The sequence below is a fragment of the Microcaecilia unicolor genome, chromosome 4 (assembly GCF_901765095.1).
Source record: "Microcaecilia unicolor chromosome 4, aMicUni1.1, whole genome shotgun sequence".
Classification (NCBI taxonomy): domain Eukaryota; kingdom Metazoa; phylum Chordata; class Amphibia; order Gymnophiona; family Siphonopidae; genus Microcaecilia; species Microcaecilia unicolor.
The window spans coordinates 118,998,630-119,026,162 of record NC_044034.1 but is presented as its reverse complement, the minus strand read 5'-3'; the positions used below and the strand labels follow the sequence as shown (position 1 = coordinate 119,026,162).

Genomic DNA, 27,533 nt, shown 5'->3' with positions numbered 1-27,533 from the left:
CCTCATTCAAGTTTTGACTTAAAAGGCAATATAATGAACAATTGTTTAAAATATTTGTAATGTTCAGGGTAAAGATTGCTCTAAAGTTTTGGTAATTTCTCCAAGGGCAAGCCGGATATATTTATCTTTACGTGTTGGTGACACCATCCGACAGAGCCCAGTGTGGGGATGGCTCTGTAGCTTTACCAGAACTTTGAGAATGTTCCACTGCATATGTATGTGTCCTTCTGCCTGCCACTGTTGTCCAGGACTTTGCCAGTTGCTGTTTTTCCATGGAGCTAGATGATCACGTTTCAATTTGCTCCCCTCAAGCTTATGATTTGGTCGTTCCCCCCCCCCCCCCCCCCCCCCCCCCCCCCCCTCATTACTCTAGCATTTTTCTATATAAGTCTTGCTGCTGTCTTGCAGTATCCTTTAGATTTTTTGATTTCCTTTCTTTTTGAGTAACGTATCTTTGGTGTAGGTTGAACCAGGCCTTGAGCTCCTGGTTGGGTTTATTTTTCAAAATAGAGGAGTTTGATTTTGATGAAACTGTTTTTCCAGACATATCGTGGCAGGACCATATCTACCAGTTTACCCAATCTTTGTGCCTGCAGTGCTTAGAGCCTGACCATGATCCTTCTCATTGTATTCTGTGTTGACAGATGTCAGAGAGGAATTCATGAAAGTAGTGCAAATGAACTTTTGATGCCGAAGTTGATCAATCTCCATGACTCCAGGAGTTGAATCAGACACTGGGGACACATCAAGATTATCTCGGTCACCCTCATTTTAAAGTGTCCATAAAGGCCATCAGAGATCAGTCATCATCTGATCCCCATATGAAGAAGGATTCATTCTCATCAGTGCTGAGAGACAAGGATGCAGGACATCAGGCCGAGGCCAGTGTGCACTGACATGGAACCCCTTTGGACTGCAGTGCTGAGAGCACCAAGGTACCAAAAGTTCACCCGCATCCCCCGATGCACTCCCATTTTCCCTAATATTAGAGGGTGCACCACAGCCTCCATGAAGCAGAGACCTCACTTCTGATACACCCACGTGATTCAAGAGGACATGGCCACTCGTCTGTGATGCACCCTTCTTTGTCTGTAGCAGCCTTTCAGGATCAACTGAAAAAATTCGAGGACTGCATAGAGTATTTCTTTTCCTGACACAACGTTGCAGACCTTGAGCTGATTCTTGAGACCCAAGTGCTGCCCGCTGGAGATGCATATAGACAGAGGCAGATTGCACAGGCATTGATCTCCAGCCCACTGGGGGAGGAAGCTTCCTTGGCATACTGAAGATCTCCAGTGTCTTGATGCCTCCTCGGGCATGACTAAGTGCTACTGGGTTTTTCAAGAGGAGCTAGAAGTCTTGTCAGAGGAGTTGTCTACTGGTCTCCTGTCAGATCCCTCCTTATCACAGAATCCTGTACAGATGAGAATGGGGGAGATGCTCCCCCTGCCTCCCCCACACAAGAAGGTTGACTCTAGGGATGGGCTGCCATGTGAAATGAATGTTGTTTGATGATGATTGTGCACTATTTGCATTCTTTCCTGATAGTGTGTGCAAATGTGATTCTTAGTGCATGCATGCACTTTTAACACCATTTGTTTCAAACAAAAAAAGTGGGGGGAGCCCCACAATTTTCTGGCTGTCCATCCCTAGCGAAGTCCAGAAAGCTCTGAGATTTGAGAAGCTGCAACTTCCTCACTATACTATCTGCTTTCAAAAGAGCTAAGAGTTGGAAGTCTCACTCTTCTGTGCTCTTGGAGAGAGCAAGGGCTTAGTGTCTTTTGGGAAGAAGTTTTTCCTCTATACTAATTTTAACAAAGGAACAAAGAAAAGCATTAACACTGGTTAAAGACCCCACCATAGTTATGAGAACGGACAAATGGGGAGGAGTGGTTGTGCAAGATACAAATAAAGTACGAACAGGAAGCCATGCGACAGTTATCTGACATGCATGGATCAGAATCCAATATCTACTTTTCAGTTAGAGATTAATGAAGTTTTTAGTACAGCTACTCAAAGTGATGTTATCTTCAATACAAATATTTGTATTGTCAAAATCCATTAACACCTTTATATTTATTTCATTTATAAATCGAAGAATAACCCTGCTGGGTGGCCCATACTATCAGGAAGGGTTCTTTATTTGAACACCTGTACCAGTATGATTATTATTTACAGCCTTTTGTTTCCAAAATTGAGTCACATCTGAGTGATTCTACTCATTTGATTCAGTTATTACAAAATTTAGACATTACAGCACAGTTTTCACAAATTTGATTTCTTTAAACATTACTGCGCTTTATACCAGTATACCACAGACTGAAGCATTTTCAAATGGTTCAATTTTATTGGAGCAAATGTTGCTTCTATTAGGGTTTCTGCCAGGTTCTTTTGACCTGGATTGGCCGCTGTTGGAAGCAGGATACTGGGCTAGATGCAATGGTCTGACTCAGGATGGCTATTCTAATGTTTTTATGATCTCGCCACACAAAAAATTGATTTGCTTTTGTCTTTAACCACGTTTGTTATTAAAAATATTTTTTTCATTTTGAGATAGCTACTCCCTTAATCTGCTAATTTTTATGTATTTATTTATTTATTTTAAATGGAAACCACAATGGCACTTTAGGTGGTAATATTGGGTGCTTAGGAAAAGTTTAAAAAACCTAAATTCAGATAATGCTGTGAATTTTCTAGAATCTCAAGTTCCATGTGAACTTGCAATTTATCCTTATTCAAAGCAAGCTGTACGTTTCGAATCAGAGTCTCGTCTCTCTAATTTATTTAGTCTCTTTTGAGTTTGATAGTGACATTGAAGTATATGAATTTTTTTTTTTTTTTATTAGCATCCACTACCGAAGTTAAGGTTTCAATTGAATTATGCAGAACAGAGAACACAGGATAACTGTAGCTGGTTCCTTTACATAGTGCTTTTTTTTTTTTTTTGTAGAAAAAAATGGTGCCGGTACTCATGAGTGGGGTCGCCACATATGACTCCACCCCTTTTATAGCCACACCCCTTATACCAGCCATGGCGCATATAAACAGACATCATTGAAAATATTAGACTAGTATAGTAGAAAAAATGTGATTTTTTTTTCATTATAAATAATTTCTGTAAGCTGTTACAGCTCCAGTATACCCAGTGCATAATAAGACAGCAGATGTAAATTCTCAAATTGGACATATTTCAAATACTAAAATGAAAATAAAATGATTTTTTTCTACCTTTGTTGTCTGGTGACTTTGTTTTTCTATCCATATTGGTCCCTGTCTCTGATTCTGCTGCTCTCTATCTGTTCCCTTAACTCCGTTTCCAGGGCTTCCTTTCCATTTATTTCTTTACTTTCCTCCTTTCTTCTTCTTTTCTTGCCATACATCCATAAGTAAAAGCTGGGTCCTCCTCCGTGGAATTGACTGGAGGAGGTATAACGTGGATCCAGCTTTTGCCTATTATCTCCATCCATGTGCAGTTTTTCTCCTCTCTTCCCTTTCCCTGCCCTCCATCCATGTCCAGCACTTCTCCTCTCTCTTCCCCTGCCATCCATGACCAGCACTTCTCCTCCTCTCCCATCCATGACCAGCACTTCTCCTCCCCTCCCATCCATGTGCATCTTCTTCCTCTCTTCCCTGCCCTCCATCCATGTCCAGCATGTCTCCTCTCTCCCCCTATCCCCCTGTCCTCCCCTCCATCCATCCATGGCCAGCAATTCTCCTCGCTCACCTGCCCTCCCCTCCTCTCCATGTCCAACGATCCATTCTCTCCCCCTGCCCTCCTCTCCATGTCCAGCGATCTCGTTTCTCTCCCCCTCCCCTCCATGTCCTGCGATTCTCCCTGCCCTCCTTCAGTTCCCCGACAGCCCTCCTCTCCGTTCCTTCCTGCCCCCAAAGCCTTTTTTCCTCCTGGCGTCCGCCCCGTATAAGAGGTGTGGGGAGGCTAAGCCTCCCCAGCCCAACCGTGACCTTTGTCCCCTTCTGACCCCACAAGCTTAGGGCTCCTTCCCGCCCGACTCCGCTCCGTCCCCCCCCTTGCGTGTTTTACCTTCCGTGGCAGCGACGTCAGTAAAGAAAAAGGCACTGTAGGCTCACCTCCAGCTTCTCCCTTCCCTCTTCACACAGTGTCCCACTTTCTGCGATGATGCATTGCCTGTTTCCGTGAGGGCGGGACACTGTGAGAAGAGGGAAAGGAGAAGCTGGAGGCGAGCCTACAGTGCCTTTTTCTTTACTGACGTCGCTGCCACAGAAGGTAAAACACGCGAGGGAGGAGGAGGAGGAACGAAGAGGAGTCGGGTTGCCGGTCGGGGAGTTGAGCCGTGAGGGAAGAAGCCCTGCGCTTGTGGGGGGCAACAGGGGAAGAAAGTTACAACTGGGCTGGGGAGGCTTAGCCTTCGAGACACGTTACCAGGAGCTGTGGGACGTCGAGGGATTCGGCACCTGGAAAGAGTTGATGCCGGGAGGACAGCTCACCCTCCATCCAGACCTTCGCAGATTCTGACATCGACTCCGGCACCGGCCTCCCAGCCTTCCTCGACAGCGATTCTGGAGGAGAGCATCCGAGCCATTCTTCCAGGGCTTCTGGAAGGGCTGATGCAGCGCTCGGTCCCGGTACCGGGGGTGCTTGCACCCTCGGTGCCGTCGATCGAAGGACCGGCTGGCTCTGTGCCTGTGGTGAGGTCCCCGACGCCGGTACCGCTTGCAGCATTGGCCTCAGCTGCCACCCAGGTTGACCCGCATTGACGTCGATGGAGGGAGCTTCCATATCAAGCAGATCAATCCATAGACTGGTGGGTTGTGTCCATCTACCAGCAGGTGGAGATAGAGAGCAATCTTTTGCCTCTCTATATGTGGTCATGTGCTACCAGGAAATCCCCAGTATTCTCTCTCTATATGTGGTCATGTGCTACCAGGAAATCCCCAGTATTCTCTCTCTATATGTGGTCATGTGCTACCAGGAAATCCCCAGTATTCTCTCTCTATATGTGGTCATGTGCTACCAGGAATCCCCAGTATTCTCTCTATCTAGCAGGTGTGTGGTCACATGCAGCAGCTCTGGCTTGGTCTCCACGCCTATTTACTTAGGCTTTGTTGAGTACCTGGGGTTGAGGGCTCTTCGTGAGCAAGTGCAAACCTGGTGGTGCCAGGTCCCTCCTTTTCTCCCCCCCTCCCGCTGGCTCTGTAAAAAAACCCCCAAAACAAAACATAACAATCTTGAAGCAGAAAAGATTTTACTTGCAGCTGCTTACTGGGACACAGTTCGTTGCAGCTCAGAGCAAGAAGCAGGTAATTTTACCTTTTCTTAGCGGGCAGGGGGTTCCCCGAATGTTTCCCTCGTGGATCATGGCGTCGGATGGTAAGGGCGTGAAAAAGCGCTCCCCGGACCACGATTACGCGACGAGTGGGGAGGCGCGGGCATCGGAGGCAGAGAAGCCCTTTTTGGGCACCCTTCCGGACTTTGCTGATTTAGCTGGTTTTTCCTCCGCTGGGGCGTCGGCGGCCTTTCCCGCCTTAGGTGCCCATCCCCCAATGTCCACCCTTACGACGTCGGCCGCCCATGCAGCTCGGACGGCCTCTGGTATGGCCGCCTTTGAGTTGGGCGGCGGTAAGGAGATGGCGAAGTTTAAGCGCCATGCTTCCCGCGCAGCTCCTTCGCGGAGTGATGCCCCGGATGCTATTTTGGATTTTGGATGCGCAACACGCCTCTCCCCCGCTCTATGGAGTGGAAGTTGAGAGTTCCTCTAGGGCTGTGGCCCAGATTGCAGAAGTGCACAAACAGGGGGGTTTCTCTCCCGAGTTTATTTTGTTGCTGCATCAGGCCTTTCAACTGTAAAACGCTGCTCCTGCTCCCCTGTCAGATATGGGGGAAGAGGCTTCCCTGATCAAGCGCACTCGGGTGGATCTTCAGGTCTTGGGGGACTCTGTTTCCTCTAATGTAGATGAGGACAGCGTTTCTGAGCTCTCCCAAAGGGGGGATTCTTTGGAGGAGGCTGATCCTCGCCCTGATGGGGGAGATGACCCCTCTGCAGCGCGGCTTTTTTCGCTCAGAGGAATTGCCAGGCTATGAGCATCTTGAGTATTTCCTTCAACCTCGGCGGGTTCCGCTGTTATGTTGGGAACCAAGCGCCCTTTCAGGACCTTCCACATCCATGAAGCCATGAAAACTCTAATTTCGGCTCAATGGGATTCTCCTGAGGCGAGCCTCAAGGTAGCCAGGGCTGTGACTTGTCTGTACTCTCTGCCAGAGGGTGAACAGGAGGCCTTGCGCTGGCCGGCAGTGGACTCTCTAATCACTGCTGTGACAAAAAAAACGGCTTTGCCGGTGGAAGGTGGCTCTGCCGTTAAGGATTCACAGGACAGGAAATTGGAAGCGGCCTTAAAGTTAGCCTTTGAAGCAGCCGCCTTGAGTTTGCAGGCCTCGGTTTGCGGCTCCTATGTGGCCAGGGCATGCCTGATGGTGGTGCAGCGGGCCTCCCCCTTGAGGGCGGATTGGACGGTCCTGGAGTCGGGCTTGCTTGGCAGACTTGCTGTATGATGTTTTGAGAGCCTCGGCTAAAGGTATGTCTCAGACAGTCTCTGCCCGTCGATGGCTATGGCTTAAGCATTGGTCAGCTGACCATGCCTCCAAATCCCGCTTAGCCAAGTTGCCTTTTAAGGGCAAGCTGCTTTTCGGGGATGAGCTGGACAAGATCGTGACGGATCTCGGCAGTTCTAAAGGCAAGAGGTTGCCGGAGGTCAAGGCAAGGGCCAGCAGTGTTCGCCCTGGTTCCTCTAAGGGCCGTTTTCAAGAAGCCCGTCGGTATCGCCCGGGCAAGTCGGGCTCCTCCTCCTTCAAGCAGAGGTTCTCCCCGAAGCAGCATTCCTTTTGCAGAGACCACCACTCAGGAGGTTCTTCCTCCTGTCCTCCCCCAGGGTCTCGTACCTAATGACGGGGCCCTGGTCCATGGATTAAGGCTGTCCTCTTTTCTGGGCGAGTGGACCAGGGTAACTTCAGATGCTTGGGTTCTAGAAGTCATCAGAGATGGCTACAAGTTGGAGTTCTGCTGGCCCCTGAGAGATGGGTTCGTGAACTCTCCCTGCAAGTCTCCCCTCAAAGTGGCAGCAGTTCAGCAGACTCTGGACAATTTGCTCCGCCTTGGGGCGGTGGTCCCAGTGCCTGTAGAGCAGCATGGCACAGGACGTTACTCCATTTACTTTGTGGTGCCAAAGAAAGGAGGCTCTTCTCGGCCTATTCTCGACCTCAAAGGAGTCAATTGGGCTTTGCAAATACGGCATTTCCGTATGGAGACTCTCCGCTCTGTGATTACTGCGGTACAAGAAGGAGAATTCCTGGCATCCTTGGACATCAAGGAAGCTTATCTGCACATTCCCATCTGGCAACCTCATCAGCGCTTCCTGCGCTTTGCAGCGCTGGGCCGGCACTTCCAATTCAGAGACCTCCCGTTCGGGTTGGCTACGGCTCCGCGGACCTTCTCCAAAGTGATGGTGGTCATTGCGGCTTATCTCTGCAAGGAAGGAGTGCAAGTCCATTCCTACCGGGACGACTGGCTGATTCGAGCTCCCTCCTTTGCGGACTGTGGGAGAGCGATGGACAGGGTCATTGCTCTTCTGAGCTCCCTGATATGGATCTTCAGCCGGGAGAAAAGTCAGCTGCGTGCGACTCAGTCCCTGGAGTATCTGGGTGTTCGGGTCGACACCCAAGTGGGCAGAGTGTTCCTGCCGGACAACCGGAGCCTCAAGCTTCAGGCCTAGGTGGGCCGGTTCCTCGCCTCCTCAGCTCCTCGGGCTTGGGATTATGTGCAACTGTTGGGCTCCATGACGGCCATGATGGAGGTAGTGCCAGGGCCCATATGAGGCCACTACAGCACTCACTTCTGCGGCGCTGGACTTCAGTTTTGGAGGATTACGCAGTTTGCCTTCCCCTGGACCCGGCGGTGAGAAGGGCGCTAAGTTGGTGGCTGATGCCAGACAAGTTGTCAGCCGGTATGCTTCTCATGTCCCCGGAGTGGATTGTTGTTACGACGGACGCCTGCTTGACGGGCTGGGGAGCCCACTGCCTGGAAAGGACAGCGCAGGGGATATGGTTGCCGCAGAGGCGAAGTGGTCCATCAACCTCTTGGAACTTCGGGCCATTCGGTTGGCGCTTAGCGTTTCTTCAGGTACTGATATTGAGGCCAGTTCGAATCCTGTCAGACAATGCCACGGCTGTGGCCTATGTCAATCGCCAGGGCGGTACCAGGAGCACCCCCCTGGCCATGACGTTATGCCAGTGGGCAGAGGCGAATCTGGACCAGCTGTCGGCAGCTCACATTGCGGGAGTCCTGAATGTCGAGGCGGACTTTCTCAGTCGCCATACCTTGGATCCCGGAGAGTGGCAACTGTCTGCTCGGGTGTTCTTGGAGATCACGAAGCGCTGGGGCATGCCGACCTTGTATCTGATGGCGACCTCGGCCAATTGCCAAGTGCCACGGTTCTTCAGCAGAGGACGGGACCCTCGATCTCTGGGGGTCGATGCTCTTCTCCAGCAGTGGCCGGTACAGGAGCTTCTCTACGTGTTCCCGCCTTGGCCTATGCTGGGCAGAATTCTCGGCCGGGTGGTCCTGGTGGGTCCAGACTGGCCCAGACGTCCTTGGTATGCGGACCTGATCCGGCTTTCCGTAGACAGTCCTCTGTGGCTTCCAGCGGAGCGGGGCCTCTTACATCAGGGTCCCGTGATGATGGAGGATCCCTCCCCCTTTGGTCTTACGGCCTGGCTCTTGAGTGGAAGTGGCTGAAGAAAAAGGGCTTCTCGGACAAGGTCATTGCCACTATGCTGAGAGCACGGAAGCGCTCTACTTCTACTACGTACGCCAGGGTATGGCGTACCTTTGTATCATGGTGCGAGGGAGGATCCCTGTCGCCCTTCACGGCACCAATTGCTTCAGTGTTGGCGTTCCTGCAAGAAGGTCTGGAGAACGGCCTGTTGCTCATCTCTCTTAAGGTCCAGGTAGCGGCTCTAGCTTGCTTCAGGAGTGCTTCCCTGGCTTCTCAGCCAGATGTGGTGCATTTTCTCAGGGGTTAATCACCTACGCCCTCCTCTGCACTCGATTAGTGCCTATGTGGAATCTCAATTTGGTGCTGCAGGCCTTGCAGAAGCCGCCCTTTGAGCCATTATCGCGGCTGTCTCTGAAGGACCTGACATTGAAAGTGGTCGTTTTGGTGGCAATCACTTCAGCTAGGAGGGTTTCCGAGCTCCAGGCGCTCTCGTGTAGAGAGCCGTTCCTGCGGTTCACGGAGGCAGGATTGTCTATTTGCTCAGTGCCTTCCTTCCTGCCCAAGATTGTTTCTCGCTTCCATGTGAATCAGCAGCTTTGTCTACCCTCCTTCCGTAGGGAGGATTATCCAGAGGAGTATTGTGCTCCCAGATGTCTGGATGTTAGACGAGTTATCATCAGATACTTGGAAGTGACCAATGATTTCCGGAAGTCGGATCACCTGTTTGTGCTGTTCGCGGGCCCCCGTAGGGGTCTGCAGGCATCTAAACCTACCGTGGCACGTTGGATCAAGGAAGCGATTGTGGCGGCTTATGTGGCCACAGGGAAGGTGCCGCCTATCCAGCTGAAGGCTCATTCTGCTAGAGCACAGGCGGCTTCGATGGCAGAGTCCAGGTCCGTTACCTTGTAAGACATTTACAGATCGGCGACTTGGGCGTCGGCTCATACCTTCTCACGGCATTATTGCTTGGACGTGGCAGCATGGGCCGAGGCCCAGTTTGGAGCTTCAGTGTTGCGTTCTGGGATTTCCATGTCCCGCCCTGGGTGAGTACTGCTTGAGTACATCCCACCAGTCTATGGATTGATCTGCTTGATGATATGGAAGGTAAAATTATGTATCATACCTGATAATTTTCTTTCCATTAATCATAGAAGATCAATCCATAGTCCCTCCCAGATATCTGTACTGTTTGTTCTAGTTCAGTTATATTTCAGGTTCAAGTTTAGACTTCAGCTCCTGTTCAGGAGGACTTCGAGTTCAAGTTCTTCCACTTGGATTTCCCTGAAGTTGGGACGACTTTGTGTTACAGTGAGCTGCTGCTTCTCTTCTCCCCCCCCCCCCCCCCCCCCCCCCCCCCCCCCCCCCCCCCGTTTTGGCGGTGGTTGGATTCATAACTAAATTATGCCAGTGCTCCCTCCCGCTTCATGCGGTAGTAGGGTAGCTTTGTTTCCCTCTCGCTTTGGCGGTGATGGGTTAAGCCAGCTCCTCCCACGATTGCGGTAGCAGGACATGCCAGTTCCCCCCGCGTCGACGGGTGTGGGTGCCCCCCCCCCCCCCCCGCTTCGGCGGTGGTTGGGTGGCGGAGTGTCCCTTTGTGGGTGTAATTCTCTGGTGATTCCTGCGGATGGAGCTTTGATATCGACTATACTGAGGATTTCCTGGTAGCACATGACCACATATAGAGAGGCAAAAGATTGCTCTCTATCTCAATCTGCTGGTAGATGTACACAACCCACCAGTCTATGGATTGATCTGCTATGATTAATGGAAAGAAAATTATCAGGTATGATACATAATTTTACCTTCATTGCCGCCGGCATGGGAGTCGACCTCTCAACATCGCCATCGAGGACATCGTTCCTCGGCGTCGAGACAAGCCCGGTTTCAGACTGTAGTTCGTGAACGCTTGTCTGATACCGAGTAGGATGCCTCCTGGGATGAAGGGAAAGATCCCAGATATTTCTCTTCAGAGGAGTCTTGTGGTCTTCCTTCTGATCCCACTCCTTCTCCAGAAAAGAAGCTTTCTCCGCCGGAGAGTCTGTCCTTCTCCTCCTTTGTCCGGGAAATGTCTGTGGGCATTCCCTTTCTTTTGGTTAATGAGGATGCGCCCAGGACTGAGATGCTCGAGGTTCTGGACTATCCTTCGCCACCTATAGAGTCATCCACTGCCCCTCTGTGTAATGTCCTTAAGGAGACATTGCTGAGGAACTGAATGAAGCCTTTAATCCCACTATTCCCAAGAAAGCAGAGTCTCAATATCGGATCCATGGAGAACCTGAGTTGATGAGGTCCCAGTTACCTCACGACTCTGCGGTTGTGGATTCCGCTCTCAAGACAGCCAGAAGTACTAGAGATTTTGCCTCAATGCCCCCGGGGGGAGAGGCTAGGACTTTAGAATCTTTTGGGCCTACCAGTCCTCTATACTCGTGTCCAAAATTCAGTCTTACCAGCTCTACACGAGCATCTACATGCGGAACAATGTTAAGCAACTGGCGGACTTGGTGGACAAGCTCCCTCCGGAGCATGCCATGCCTTTTCAGGAGGTGGTCAGGCAGCTGAAGGTGTGTCGTAAATTCCTGTCCAGGGGTGCTTATGACACTTCTGATGTTGCATCCAAATCCGCTGCTCAAGGTATAGTGATGCGCAGACTGTCATGGCTGCGTGCCTCTGACCTGGACAATCGGACCCAGCAGCGGCTTGCGGATGCCCCTTGACGTGGGGATAACATTTTTGACGAGAAAGTCGAGCAAGTGGTAGAACAGCTCCACCAGCAGGAGACCGCACTCGACAAACTCTCCCACCGGGCGCCTTCAGCATCTACCTCAGCAGGTAGACGGTTTTTCCGGGGATGGAGGAGTGCTCCCTATGCTTACAATAAGCGTAGGTACAATCCACCTTCCCTACAGCCTTCTCAGGCTCATCCCCAGCGCGCTCGTTCGGGTCAACAGTGTGCGCCCAGACAGGCCCCTCCAGCTCCCCAGCAAAATCAAGGGACTGGCTCCAGTTGAGCATAGCTTCCATCAACATATCTGTACCGGACGATATGCCGGTTGGAGAGAGGTTAAAATTTTTTCAACAAAGGGGCCTCTCATAACCTCCGACCAGTGGGTTCTTCAAATAGTCCGGGCCGGGTGCTCCCTCAATTTGATTTCCAAACCTCCAAATTATCCACCGGGAGCTCAGTCATTCAGCTTCCAGCACAGGCAGGTACTTGCAGAGGAACTCTCCGCCCTTCTCAGCGCCAATGTGGTTGAGCCTGTACCACTAGGGCAAGAAGGGCTGGGATTCTATTCCAGGTACTTCCTTGTGAAAAAGAAAACAGGGGGGGATGCGTCCCATCCTAGACCTAAGGGCCCTGAACAAATATCTGGTTCGAGAAAAGTTCAGGATGGTTTCCCTAGGCACCCTTCTTCCCATGATTCAGGAACAAGATTGGCTCTGGACTTAAAGGATGCTTACATTCACATTCCGATATTTCCAGCTCACCGGAAGTATCTGCGATTCCGTCTGGCGGCACAGCACTTCCAGTATTATGTGCTACCCTTTGGGCTCGCTTCTGCTCCCAGGGTTTTCACCAAGTGCCTGGCAGCAGTTGCATGTCTTCCCTTATCTCGACGATTGGCTGGTGAAAAACACCTCAGAGTCAGGAGCTGTACAGTCCATGCAGATAACTCTCCAACTCATGGAGCTACTCGGGTTGTCATAAATTACCCAAAGTCCCATCTTCTTCCAGTTCAACAGCTAGAATTCATAGGAGCTCTGCTGGATTCACGGACGGCTCGGGCCTATCTCCCTGAGGCGAGAGCAGACAACCTTTTGTCTCTCGTTTCTATGGCCAGAGCGTCACAGCAGATCACAGCTCGGCAGATGTTGAGATTGCTAGGCCATATGGCCTCCACAGTTCATGACGCCCATGGTAGGCCTTCACATGAGATCTGCTCAATGGACCCTAGCTTCCCAGTGGTTTCAAACTGCGAGGAGTCTAGAAGATGTGATCCAGCTGTCCACCGACTTTCACAACTCCCTTCACTGGTGGACAATTCGATCCAATTAGACCTTGGGACATCCCTTCCAAATTCCTCAGCCTCAAAAAGTGCTTACCACGGATGCCTCTCTCCTGTGGTGGGGAGCTCATGGGCTCCACACTCAGGGAGCTTGAACCCTTCAGGAATCAGGTCTCCAGATCAATCTCCTGGAGTTGCGAGCGATCTGGAACGCTCTGAAGGCTTTCAGAGATCGGCTGTCCAATCAAATTATCCAAATTCAGACGGACAACCAGGTTGCCATGTACTATGTCAACAAGCAGGGGGGGCACCAGATCTCGCCCCCTGTGTCAGGAAGCCGTCCAGATGTGGCTTTGGGCTCGCCGTCACGGTATGTTTCTCCAGGCCATGTATCTGGCAGGCATAAACAACAGTCTGGCCGACAGATTGAGCAGGATAATGCAACCTCACGAGTGGTCGCTCAATTTGAGCGTGGTTCGCAAGATCTTCCGAGCGTGGGGCACCCCCCTCAGTGGATCTTTTTGCCACTCAGATCAATCACAAGGTCCGTCAGTTCTGTTCCAGACTTCAGGCTCGCGACAGACTAGCGTCAGATGCCTTTCTCCTGCATTGGGGGACAGGCCTTCTGTATGCATATCCTCCCATACCTCTGGTGGGGAAGACTTTGCTGAAACTCATAAGTACATAAGTAATGCCACACTGGGAAAAGACCAAGGGTCCATCATGCCCAGCATCCTGACCACGACAGCGGCCAGTCCAGGCCAAGGGCACTTGGCGAGCTTCCCAAACATACAAACATTCTATACATGTTATTCCTGGAATTGTGGATTTTTCCCAAGTCTATTTAGTAGTGCTTTATGGACTTGTCTTTTAGGAAACCGTCTAACCCCTTTTTAAACTCTGCTAAGCTAACCGCCTTCACCATGTTCTCTGGCAACGAATTCCAGAGTTTAATTATGCGTTGGGTGAAGAAAAATTCTTTCTCCGATTTTGTTTTAAATTTACTACACTGTAGTTTCATCGCATGCCCCCTAGTCCTAGTATTTTTGGAAAGCGTGAACAGACGCTTCACATCCACCTGTTCCACTCCACTCATTATTTTATATACCTCTATCACGTCTCCCCTCAGTCGTCTCTTCTCCAAGCTGAAAAGCCCTAGCCTCCTTAGTCTTTCTTCGTAGGGAAGTCGTCCCATCCCCACTATCATTTGTCGCCCTTCACTGCACCTTTTCCAATTCTGCTATATCTTTCTTGAGATGCGGCTACCAGAATTGAACACACTACTCAAAGTGCGGTCGCACCATGGAGCGATACAACAGCATTATAACATCCTCATACCTGTTTTCCATACCTTTCCTAATAATACCCAACATTCTATTTGCTTTCCTAGCCGCAGCAGCACACTGAGCAGAAGGTTTCAGTGTATTATCGACGACGACACCCAGATCCCTTTCTTAGTCCGTAACTCCTAACGTGGAACCTTGCATGACGTAGCTATAATTGGGGTTCTTTTTCCCCCCCACATGCATCACCTTGCATTTGCTCACATTAAACGTCATCTGCCATTTAGCCTCCCAGTCTCGCAAGGTCCTTCTGTAATTTTTCACAATCCTGTCGCGAGTTAACGACTTTGAATAACTTTGTGTCATAAGCAAATTTAATACCTCGCTAGTTACTCCCATCTCTAAATCATTTATAAATATGTTTAAAAAGCTGCGGTCCTAGCACAGACCCCTGAGGAACCCCACTAACTAACCTTCTCCATTGTGAATACTGCCCATTTAACCCCACTCTCTGTTTCCTATCCTTCAACCAGTTTTTAATCCACAATAGGACATTTCCTCCTATCCCATGACCCTCCAATTTCCTCTGTAGCCTCTCATGAGGTACCTTGTCAAATGCCTTTTGAAAATCCAAATACACAATATCAACCGGCTGCCCTTTGTCCACATGTTTGTTTACTCCTTTAAACAATTGAATAAAAGACAAGTAAAGGCAAGACCGAGGAACCATGATTCTGATTGCGCCCTTTTGGTCGCGTCAGATTTGGTTGCGCCTTCTTCTGGAGTTGTCCTCCGAAGCACCGTGGAGATTGGAGTGTTTTCCAACCCTCATCACTCAGAACGAGGGGGCACTTCTGCATCCCAACCTCTAGTCTGTAGCTCTCACGGCCTGGATGTTGAGAGCGTAGACTTTGCCTCCTTGGGTCTTTCTTAGGGTGTCTCCTGAGTCTTGCTTGCTTCCAGGAAAGATTCCACAAAGAGGTGTTATTCTTTCAAAAGGAGGAGGTTTGCCGTCTGGTGTGACAGCAAGGCCCTCCTCGCTCTTGCCCTACACAGACCCTGCTTGAATACCTTCTACACTTGTCAGAGTCTGGACTCAAGACCAACTCAGTAAGAGTTCATCTTAGCGCAATTAGTGCTTTCCATTATCGTGTAGACGGTAAGCCTATCTCTGGACAGCCTTTAGTTGTTTGCTTCATGAGAGGTTTGCTTTTGTCAAAGCCCCCAGTCAAACCTCCGCCAGTGTCATGGGATCTCAACGTCATCCTCACCCAGCTGATGAAACCTCCTTTTGAGCCACTGAATTCCTGCCATCTGAAGTACTTGACCTGGAAGGTCATTTTCTTGGTGGCGGTTACTTCAGCTCGTAGAGTCCGTGAGTTTCAAGCCTTGGTAGCCCATGCTTCTTATACTAAATTTCATCATAACAGAGTAGTCCTTCGCACTCACCCTAAGTTCCTGCCGAAGGTGGTGCTGGAGTTCCATCTGAACCAGTCAATTGTCTTGCCAACATTTTTTCCCCGTCCTTGTACCCGCCCTGCTGAACGTCAGTTGCATACATTGGACTGCAAGAGAGCATTGCCCTTCTATGTGGAGCGGACAAGCCCCTTCAGACAGTCCGCCCAAATGTTTGTTTCTTTCGATCCCAACAGGATGGGAGTTGCTGTCGGGAAACGCACCATTTCTAATTCGCTAGCAGATTGCATTTCCTTCACTTATGCCCAAGCTGGGCTGACCCTTGAGGGTCATGTCACGGCTCATAGTCTTAGAGCCATGGCAGCGTCAGTGGCTCACTTGAAGTCAGCCACTATTGAAGAGATTTGCAAAGCTGCGACGTGGTCATCTGTCCACACATTCACATCTCATTACTGCCTTCAGCAGGATACCCGACACGACAGTTGGTTCAGGCAGTCGGTGCTGCAGAATCTGTTCGGGGTCTAGAATCCAACTCCACCCCCCTAGGCCCATTTTTGTTCTGTTCCAGGCTGCACTCTCAGTTAGCTGTTGCTTCATAGGTCAATCTCAGTTATGACCTCGCTGTTGCGAGGCCCAATTGACCTTCTTTGTTGTTTTGAGTGAGCCTGGGGGCTAGGGATACCCCACATGTGAGAACAAGCAGCCTGCTTGTCCTTGGAGAAAGCAAAGATACTTACCTGTGGCAGGTATTTTCTGAGGACAGCATGCTGATTGTTCTCACCAACCTGCCCTCCTCCCCTTTGGAGTTGTGCTCTGTTTGTTTTATTTGCTTTTCATTTAACTGAGGCGGGAACGGACGCGCGCGGGTGGGAAGATGGCCACGCATGCGCAGTGCGTCCACCCCGCGTCCTACGGACTGTCGCAAAGACTTTGAAGATGTTGCTGGAAAATCTCCGTTCCTGGGGCCGCCGTTGACGCCGACCCGCATGTGAGAACAATCAGCCTGCTGTCCTCGGAGAATACCTGCTACAGGTAAGTATCTTCGCTATATGTAAAACTTCTTTGTTTCATTTTATGATATGCATTTCATAATGTAATATGTATTTTCTTTTTTACCTTTTACTTAGTGTAAATTTTTTTTTTTTTTTTTTTTTTTTTGTAAACCTCTCTTGAAAGGTTACTTCTAGGGTGGGGTATATCAAATCGCAATAAAACTTGTAACGGGGTGAGATGGTCCGTGATGGTGGCCTGTCGAAATGATTGTAACTGCTGAGATTCAGAGGGAAAGTCTTGAGCCATCCCTTTATGCTTCTTCCTCATTTTCTGGGAAGGCCATGGAGCATAATGGCCTAATGTTTAGTGCAGCAAGTTGTGGTCCTGGGGAACAGGGTTCAATTCCCGCTGCTGCCTGATGGTCTGCAATGGGTTGAGATCCTGGGGAACTAGGTTCAGTTCTCTCTGCAGCTCAGTGTGACCCTGGGCAAGTCACTTAACCTTCCGTTGCCCCAGGTATGATGATAATACAATGTACTACTTTGATTGTGAGCTCACTAGGGACAGACCCAGTACCTGTAAAACGAAAGTGTAAGCTGCTTAGGTCTAAGCAATATATAAAAAAATGAAATGAGCACATCCACTCTTGCTCGCAATTCACCATCTTGGCCACTCCCAACCCCCTCGTGCTAAGTTTTAAATGGTTCTCTGAACCTTTAGTTTGTTTTATTTATATATATACCAGTAAAAGAGGCCCCGTTTCTGGAGCAAATGAAAACTGGACTGCCTAGCAAGGTTTTCCTCCCCAACACCCCCCCTTCTCCCTCCCTACCTACCGACCCCTTTGTTATTCTGATGCCATTGCTCCGCACCTCCTGAACGCACCATACACCATTGCTCCACCCTCGGTGTGTGACGCCATTGCTCCGCCCTCGACGTCATCACGTTTGACGCGAGGGCGGGGCCGGTGACTTGGCGATTTCGGTGGCTTCACCACCACGAACCTTTCGAACCTGTGTTTGAAGGAAGTGACGTCAGTGGCTTGGCTTCACTGACGTCAGTGTCTTCAGAACGTTGAGGGTGAGTTTTATTATATAGGATTTATTTATTTATCTGTTCTTCCCAACCCAGAGGAATGCTCCACACAATCCAATAGTTAGGGAGAAACAAAGTGGACGCCGCAAAGATATGAGAAAATACTGAGTTTTATTCACTTACCAAGTTAGAAAAACAGACCATCAATAATGGTAAAGTCTATAATTCCTTTCTCACGGGAGTGTACACAGGATGCATGGAGGTGCAGTCTCTAAACAAATCTCCGACTAAGTGCAGCTGTCACTCAGGTTATATATTTTTCTTTTATCACCATACAATTCTAATAGTTTGCAAACATTAGACCTGCCCCCAATATTGCTAAACATTTGCTTCTATAGTTGATCAAGATTATTAGGGTGGTCCTGAGCAACATAATACTGATTAGAATGTTTATTCGCTTGCTTCACGGTCTATTTCTCCAGCAACCTTTTATCTTATGCCTGCAGGTCAAGATAGCTCTAAAAAGCTCCTAACCACATTCTGTCCTACGCCCCTGGCTGGAACATTTTTGCTCTAGGTTCCTCTTTCTGCAAAGCCAGCTTGTCACAAAGTACAATCTGTGGGTCACACACAGTTTATGCTTTTAGTTTCAGTTGTTAGCCCGAGGCTTACAGGAATTTGGTTCAGAGAAAGCCCAGACATGTTCATTATTATCACTTTTCATGTTCATAAGTTCTTTTCTTTTGATAGATCATTTGGAAGAGCAAGTTATTTATCAATGCATATTCAGATCAAACAAGTTGCTACATTAAATCATATACATCCAGAATCTCCTTGTTCGCATTTGCTTGGTCATTTGAAATAGGGACCACCTCATCTGCACGAAGCCTTTGTCTCCATTTCCATCTTCTGGTTGGTGGGCATAACCCACAGTTCCTGAACTGGTATGGTAGGACTAAAGGAAAAAAAATTATCAGGTAAGGCATAATTTATCTTTATTTTCTACTCAGATTTGGTATCCTTATTCATGGTTCTATCCTTTTTGCCAGAGAGTATGCCTCCATTTCACTTTAACCAGCCAGTGTGCTTGCTGGCCTTCTCTAGAGAAGTGAAAGGAGCTCTGTGGGGCTCTCCATTCCTTAGACATTTAGATATTTCCCCTTCCCTGTTTCATTCAGCACTCTAAAGTTGCTTCACCCTTACACAAAGTCATTGACTGAGCCTGCTTTTTGAATTTGAAAGAGGATCTGCTCCATCTTCGGACTCTCTCAACCAGGGCAAAAACTGGAATAGTTACACTGGAGGGTATTTTTAGGGCAGTTTTGTGGTCACTGCACTTCTGTGGAGCACTACAAACCAGATAACCTGACCTGGAGAAGGATGTGCCTTTGCAGAGTAGGCTTTTTCTTCTACCCGATTCCTTGAAACTTGGGTGCATGCCATTAGACTGGACTGGTCTAGCAGGATAAGGAAGGTAAAATTTGTTCATACCTGGTAATTTCCTTGAATCCTGCTAGATCAGTCCAGGGTTTACCCAGAAAGACTAAATCCCCTTCAGCGTGCTTAATATTGAGGGTTAAAGCAGGATCTCAGCTTTAGCCTTGCAGAGGTGTACAGGAGTTTTCTCCCCACTCATGTAGGGGTTTGTTAGGTGGTTTGTAGTTATGCAATATTTTTGTAGGATCAACTTTATCAATAGTTAATGGCAAGTTCAGGTCTTACTATTTCTTATACTGAAGATGTCACTGGAAATCAATGTTCTCTGCCTCCGTCTGCTGATTGGAGAGCACATCTCCGTCAGTCTGGACTAGTCTAGAAATGATCAGGTAAGAAGTTTCTCTCATTGTTTTGTGTTTTTAAGTACATCACATTACACTCTGTTTTTATATCCCGCTAATTCCACTAAGTTCTAAGCAGGTTACATATAACAAAAGAGCTACGACATTCTGCTAGGATATTAAATTAACAAGGGATCGTGATTAAGAGGTAAATTTTCTAAACAAGATAGTCTTTAGATTTTTTTCTAAAAGAGAGTTAAGAGTTAGAAAAAGAGTTGCCCTGCAATATCCTTCTATAGATGTGCTGTTTGAATAGCCAACAATCTGTCAAAGATTGAAAATCTCTTTATCCTTCTATTTGATGGAAAAGGTAAAAAGAACTATTATCACCACCTCTCCTGGCTCTTTGAAATGAGACAAAACAGATGAGTGAGTGAGTAAATAACCAGGAATTTGACCATGCAATGTTCTATAAAGAAAACACGCAAATTTAAAGTTTACCTGAGCCTCTATGGGAAACTAATGAAGTCTATTGTAGAAAGGCAAAACTGTCAAATCTAGAAAGGCCGTATTCTGCACTGTTTTTGAAGTCTTTTAAATGAATGTTTTAGTACAGCCTAAGTATACCACATTACAATAATCAAGTGATGAGAGTATCAATGAGTGAATCAGCTGCTCAAACTGAGCTAATTCAAAAAATTTCCTTAAAACTCAATTTTCATCATCAAAAAAATTTTTAATAACCGAGTTTATGTGAAATTCTAATGAAATAGAACACTCTAAATTAACACAGAATTTTGATAACTGGGGAAAGAGTGAAATCTACATTGTTGATTGCAATCATCAGGGGATTTAAATCTGGATGAAAATTAAAACACAAAACTTTAGTTTTCTCAGGGTTTAGTTTTAGCTTATGGTCCTGCATCCACCCTTCCACCAATTTCATACCTAAATGAATGTTTGTATTATCTAAGTCAGCTATCGATTGTATGGGATTAAGAACTGAAATATCAGCATAAATATAATGAATGAAACTGTTTCTCCAATAAAAGGCTTAAAGATAACATAAAGGTGTTGAATAATACCGGAGAAAGTGGAGAACCCTGTGGAACACCGCAAGGGTTACTCCAGCTAATGGACAGTTCCCCATGTGATTTTATTCTATATGATCTACTAGTCAGAAAACCTCTAAAGCAATCCAACACCACCCCTGTAATCCCTAAATCCTCCAATTCATACAACAGAAGGGAGTGGTCCACAAGGTCGAAAAGCCAATGATAAATCAAACTGACATAACAAGGCGTTTTTACCTAAGCTCAACAATAACTTTACATGATCCACAATACTATCTCCATACTAAAAAAATATACAGAACTCAGATTATGAAAGAGGCAACACAATGGTTGAGTTGAACAGTCACTAATCTCTCCATTAATTTGACAAAGAAAAGGGATCGATGTCACTTGCTTATAATTTGAGACCAGTTCCTTTGATTCAGTTGAATCCTTTGGTATTGGAGCAACACCCTGGCAGGAAAGAATTCCTGAGACAGTTGATTTTTAATCCAGAAATATACATTTACAGAAAAATTTGTTGGGGCACATTCAATCAAATATGGGGGGGGGGGGGGGGGGGGGGCAGATACCTAATATACAATGAGCAGAACAATATTTATAAAACAGTTTATAAAACAGTGTCCAGTCAATAACTGAAAATTCCTTCCATACTCTATCTACAGGTATGCCCTATCCTGAAATTTGACCAAACAGTAACTGTTTTAGTACATAGGTCCTTAAGACGTTTGAGAAATATAAGCTAGTAATACCTTCTGTTGAATAACCATTTATTAGCTTACAAACTTGGATGGCTTTTGCTTCATTTGATTTACTGGTAAAAGTGTACTCTACAGCACATTTCATACAGGTATTGTCCTTTGACTGTGTTGATATATCTTTTCTAAAGTGCCTACCAGCATAGTTTTATCTCTGTGTAATTTTTATGACATAACAAGCAAAACTCTAAAAGCTATTAAATGAACAGCTCAAGGACTACTCCAAAGTTAGATGTGTAGTCTTTATTGAGCTTCAAAGAGTTTGGTCTGCTATAATCAAGTTTTGTGAACCATACTGTGGAGGCATATATACTAATCTATCCCGTGATTCATAATACAGATTTGGTGGTGTAGCCTACATCATAAGATTAGTCTAGTCTGTCTCCGACAGCTACTTTTTTCCTTCTCTTGCTGAAGTTCTGCTAATTATGCCCAATGATTTTCAATAGCTTTGGACTGCAAGAGAGCATAACAAATAGAAACTAACACATTTTAAACAGGTTTGGCTCTTTTTGCTGTCCCACGCATGCATTTCTTTTAGCACACAGGTCCTCTAATTATTCCCAAACATTTCAAATTTTAAAACTCATATTTCTGCCTCAGTTTGTTCAATACTAGATATACCACTATTTATATACATGTCAAAGTGGTTTGGTAATTTTGGTTTCCCTACTGTATTATGCCTGAGTCACAAGGAAAGAGGGGGAGAGACACATGTACAACCACAGACATAGCCAGCTCTGTGGGTGCTTGAGCACCCCCAATTGAAGCAAACTGATTGACTCTCTGACCAGGGAGGGGTTATTTCATTGGTTTAGCACCCCTACTAATTTTGAAAAGTTGGCTCTTTATGACCATAGAAACCGTAAAACAAACCGTATATGATAAACCTGTGATCGGATAGAACCACGGCCAAAAATAAAGGGGTGAATGGATTGGCAAGGATCACATTTTAATCCTGTTGGGTCTTCCTAAATGCTATCTTTTTTTTTTTTTTTTTTAAGAGTTGATAAAGAAATTGAAGAGAGGAAACAGAAAGCCATTGAAGAGGTAATGCAAGTTAAGATATCTTACTGGGTTGCCTTCTTATGTATGCTTTACAAATAAGGTTTAAAAACTCTTTCCCATAGCAGGCCATTCGTGATAAACCTTTGAGTTGTGGCCTCTCTTTTTTTTGTTATACAAACCAATTAAGTAGAAAATGGTCAACTTTTTATACAGGTCAGTACAGGGCTTAATTTGGACATTAAGGAGTGGATCTGGGGGCGTGCCCCTGTCCTGGAATTGAGCTTACTCCACACACAATACTTCATTTGTGTATAAAAAAGAAACTGGTATGTACATACACAGTACTTGGAAAATTCATATATTTAAAATTCTTTTTCTTAAATATCACCAACAGTAGTACAGATTTGCAAGACTATGAAAAGAATCTTGGGCTAAAATCAATGGTTTTCTCAACATTTATATATTTGGCACAGCCAGCATTGCTCCATAGGACTTTATCCATCCAGTACTGTTGTCGTTTAGAAGGTATGCTGATAGGTAGGCTCTCCAAACACTTCCCTCAACCTGTATACAATTTAGCATTAGCGTGAATCTTGACATGTAATTGTTGTCCCTTATAGTTTTCATGCATGCTTTTCCAACTCCCTCCAGAGTACTACCAAGAAAGCGTTCTCCGAGGACAAGCAGGCTGCTTGTTCTCACGATTGGGTCGACGTCCACGTCGGCCCCAGGAACAGAAGTTTTGCCAGCAACATATAAAAAAATCTTCTAGAGTGTTTTGGTGCACGAGCATCGCGCACTGCATATGCGCGGACCGGTTTCCCGCCTGTCGGGTAAGTCCCTCAGTGCTTTTTTTCTCCGCGTCTGAGGAGACACGGTTTTCTTATCGCTGTGTTTTCTCTCGCTCTAGGAAAAGTCTGCGTATTACCGCTTCTTTTTCTTTTTCTCTTTGTACTTCTATTTTACATCAAAATAAAAAAAAAAGTTTTTGCTGCGTCCGGGTTTGTTTTTCCCTTTTTGTGCCTTTTTGATTGGCACAATCGCCTCCTTTAATTTTGCAGCTGCCGTTTTTCTTTCCATGTCATCGAAGACACCCAGCAGCTTCAAGCATTGTACTCAGTGCAACCGTACCATCTCGGGTACCGACCCCCACGCGTGGTGCCTCCAGTGCCTTGGGCCCGATCATCTGCCAGCTGCTTGTAAGCTGTGTCCTTCGATAAAAAAACGGACCGAAGTGTCTCGGGAGGCTCAGCGAGAAAAACGTTTTGCTGATCAGTCCGGTCCTTCGATGTCTGCATTGGTACCGAGGTCGACGTCGAGGGAAGCATCGACGTCAAGAGCACAGGTAATGGCTGCCGAATGACCACATCGTGCTGGGAGCATCGAGGCATCGAGTGGGTCTCCATCCATCTTGAGGCCTACTGCTATGCAGGCCCCCCGGGACCAACTTTCATCGGACCCGCCCCAATGAGACGTGAAGATTCCACGTCCTCTTCGGTACCGAGGAGTCTTCTATGATGGGCGTCAAACGAAGGCTAAGAAGCACCGTCATTGGTATCCTTCCATGTGTGGTACCGAGGGATTCGGCACCCGAGAAGCGTCGGCTCCGAGAGGACCGCTCACCCTCTATACAGGAAGTGCTGATGCGTCGGTCTTCTGGCAGCCTGGTACCGGCTCGCAAGCCCCCATAGATTTTGCCACCGGCCCCTGCACCGGCCCGGGCTCTCGACGAGCGCATCAGGTCCCTTCTTCCAGAGCTTCTGGAGGGATTGCTGCACCAGCCTACTTTGGTGCCAGGGGTGCTTGCGCCTTCAGCACCGTCTGTTGAAGCGGCATCTGGTCCTTCGCCTATGGTGAGGTCCCTGACCTCGGTGCTGCTTGCAGCATCGACGTCGGCGGAGGAAGCTTCACCGCAGTCTAGGCAGGGGTCGACTTCTCGACATCCTCCTCGATGTCGAGACAGGCTCGGGTCTGGGCTGCTGTTAGAGAGCTTTTGTCCGATTCCGAGGATGAGCGTTCTTGGGAGGACGAGGAATATCCCAGATACTTTTCTGAAGAATCCTGTGGGGTCCCCTCTGATCCTACTCCGCCTATTGAGAGAAGGATGTCTCCACATGAGAGTCTTTCTTTTTCCTCCTTGTTTGGGAAATGTCTAAGGACATTCCCTTCCCTATGGAGGTTGTGGATGAGCCCAGGGCCGAGATGCTCGAGGTTTTGGATTATCCTTCAACACCTACAGAGGTTGCAACGGTCCTTTTGCATAATACACTTAGGGAAGTTCTTATGCGAAACTGGTTGTTCCCTCTCTAATCCAGTGGTCCCCAAAAAAGCTGAGTCCAGGTGCAGAGTCCATGGAGAGCGAGTAATGGCGAAGGCCCAACTACCTCACGATTCTATGATGGTGGATTCTGCTCTCAGGAGAGCCAAGAGTACTAGAGACTATGCCTTGGCGCCCCCAGCCAGAGAGTCTAGGACCTTGGATTCTTTTGGGAGAAAGGCTTATCAGGCCGCTATGCTCGCAGCCAAGATTCAGACATACCAGCTCTACACGAGCATCCACTTGCGGAACTAGGTGAGGCAACTGTCTGGTTTTGTCGAAGCGCTTCCTCTGGAGCTCGCCGAACCTTTTCACCAGGTGGTCAGGCAGCAGAAGGTGTGTTGAAAATTCCTGGCCAGGGGTACTTACACTTTTGATGTGGCATCCCACATAGCTGCTCAAGGTATAGTGATGCGCAGACTCTCATGGCTGCGCATCTCTGACCTGGATCATAAGACCCAGCAGCGGATGGCAAGATGTTCTTTGCCGGGGGGGGGGATAACCTTTTTGGAGAAAAAGTAGAGGATATGGTCTATCAGATCAAAAAGCACCATGATGCTATGGGTTCTCTCTCCCGTCGGGCGTCTTCTGCTACCACCTCTTCATCTAGGAGGTTTTTTGGAGGGAAGAGGAGTGCTCCCTATTCCTACAATAGGCGTAGGTACACTCCTGCTTCTCGGCAACCTGTCAGTCCCAGTGCGCTCGTTCCCGTCAATGGTGTGCGCCTAATGCCCCTGCTGCTCCCCAGCAAAAGCAAGGGACGGGCTTTTGACTGGCTCCAGTGCAGCCTCCGAAAAAGTGTCCGTGCCGGACGACTTGCCGGTCAGGGGGAGGTTGATATTTTTTCACCAAAGGTAGCCTCTCATAACCTCCGATCGGTGGGTTCTTCAAACAGTCCGCTTAGGGTACACACTCAATCTGGAATCCAAACCTCCAAATTGCCCACCGGGAGCTCATTTTTACAGCTCCCAGCACAAGCAGGTCCTTGCAGAAGGAACTCTCTGCCCTTCTAAAGGCCAGTACAGTCGAACCTGTTCCACCAGGGGAAGAAGGGCTGGGATTCTATTCCAGGTACTTCCTTGTGCAAAAGAAAACGGGGGATGCGTCCCATCCTAGACCTAAGGGCTCTGAACAAATTTCTAGTCCGAGAAAAGTTCAGGATGGTTTCCCTGGGCACCGTTCTTCCCATGATTCAGGAACACGATGGGCTATGCTGTCTGGACTTAAAGGATGCTTACACCCACATCTCGATACTCCCAGCTCACAGGAAGTATCTTCAATTTCGGCTAGGATCACAGCACTTTCAGTATCGTGTACTGCCCTTTGTTCTGGCGTCTGCGCCCAGGGTGTTCACAAAGTGCCTAGCTGTGGTCGCAGCGTCGCTACGCAGACTGGGAGTGCATGTCTTCCCTTATTTCGACGATTGGCTGGTGAAGAACACCTTGGAGGCAGGCACTCTACAGTCCATGTGGATGACTATTCAAGTGCTAGAGCTACTGGGGTTTGTGATCAATTATCCCAAGACCCATCTTGTCCTGATTCAAAAATTGGAGTTCATTGGAGCTCTGTTGGACACACGGACTTCTCGAGCTTATCTTCCTCAGACAAGGGCAGACAATCTTTTGGCCCTAGTGTCCATGGCTCGGGCGTCTCAACAGATCACAGCTCAGCAGATGTTGAGACTCTTAGGAAACATGGCCTCTACAGTTCATGTAACTCCCATGGCACGCCTACTTATGAAATCAGCTCAATGGACCCTAGCATCCCAGTGGTGCCAGGCCACAGGGGATCGAGAAGATATGATCCATCTCTCCACCGACTTTTGCAGTTCCTGTCAGTGGTGGACCATTCGATCCAATTTGACCTTGGGACGTCTATTCCAAATTCCTCAGCCACAAAAAGTGCTGATTACGGATGCATCCCTCCTGGGGTGGGGAGCTCATGTAGATGGGCTTCACACTCAAGGAGCTTGGTCCTTTCAGGAAAAGGGTCTTCAGATCAATCTCCTGGAATTGCGAGTGATCTGGAACGCTCTAAAGACTTTCAGAGACCGGCTGTCCAACCAAGTAATCTTAATTCAAACAATCAGGTTGCCATGTACTACACCAACAAGCAGGGGGGCACCGGATCTCGCCCCCCTGTGTCAGGAAGCAGTCCAGATGTGGGTTTGGGCGCGCCGTCACGGCATGTTTCTCCAAGCCACATACCTGGCAGGCGTAAACAGTCTGGCTGACAGATTGAGCAGGATCATGCAACCTCACGAGTGGTCGCTGAACATGGGCGTTCTCCACAAGATCTTCCGAGCGTGGGGCACCCCCTCGGTGGATCTTTTTGCCACTCAGATCAATCACAAAGTCCCTCAGTTTTGTTCCAGGCCCACGACAGACTAGCGTCGGATGCTTTTCTCCTGCATTGGGGGACAGGCCTTCTGTATGTGTATGCTCCCATACTTCTAGTGGGGAAGACTTTGCTGAAAATCAAGCAAGACCGGGGAACAATGATCTTGATTGCTCCCCTCTGGCCTTGTCAGATCTGGTTCCCTCTTCTTCTGGAGTTGTCCTTCGAAGAACCGTGGAGATTGGAATGTTTTCCAATCACCCGGAACGGGGGGTCACTTCTGTATCCCAACCTCCAGTCTCTGGCTCTCATGGCTTGGATGTTGAGAGCTTAGTAGTGGCCTCTCTAGGTCTTTCAGAGGGTGTCTCCCGAGTCTTGCTTGCTTCCAGGAAAGATTCCACGAAAAAGTGTTACTCTTTCAAATGGAGGAGGTTAGCCGTCTGGTGTGACAGAAAGGCCCTGGATCCTTTTTCTTGTCCTACACGGACCCTGCTTGAATACCTTCTACACTTATCAGAGTCTGGTCTCAAGACCAACTCCGTAAGAGTTCACCTTAGCTCAATTATTGCTTACCATTACCGTGTAGAGGGTAAGCCTTTCTCTGGATAGCCTTTAGTTGTTTGCTTCATGAGAGGTTTGCATTTGTCAAAGCTCCCTTTCAAACCTCCACCAGTGTCATGGGATCTCAACGTCGTTCTCACCCAGCTCATGAAAGCTCCTTTTGAGCCACTGAATTCCTGCCATCTGAAGTACTTTACCTGGAAGGTCGTTTTCTTGGTGGCT

General features: G+C 48.0%; 1 protein-coding gene across 5 annotated transcripts in view; it reads left to right on the top strand.

Moving 5' to 3' along the window:
• The window catches only part of BORA (BORA aurora kinase A activator), a 163,642-nt gene that overhangs the window by 23,007 nt on the left and 113,102 nt on the right, over window positions 1–27,533 (top strand). For 3 of the 5 annotated variants that reach the window (XM_030200569.1, XM_030200571.1, XM_030200568.1), the window contains exon 4: window positions 22,093–22,138. In XM_030200569.1, the coding sequence (XP_030056429.1) occupies window positions 22,093–22,138 (46 nt within the window). Of the gene's footprint in view, window positions 1–644; window positions 936–18,379; window positions 18,457–22,092; window positions 22,139–27,533 lie in introns of those variants that run through there. The other 2 variants (XM_030200570.1, XM_030200572.1) reach the window with 2 other exon arrangements.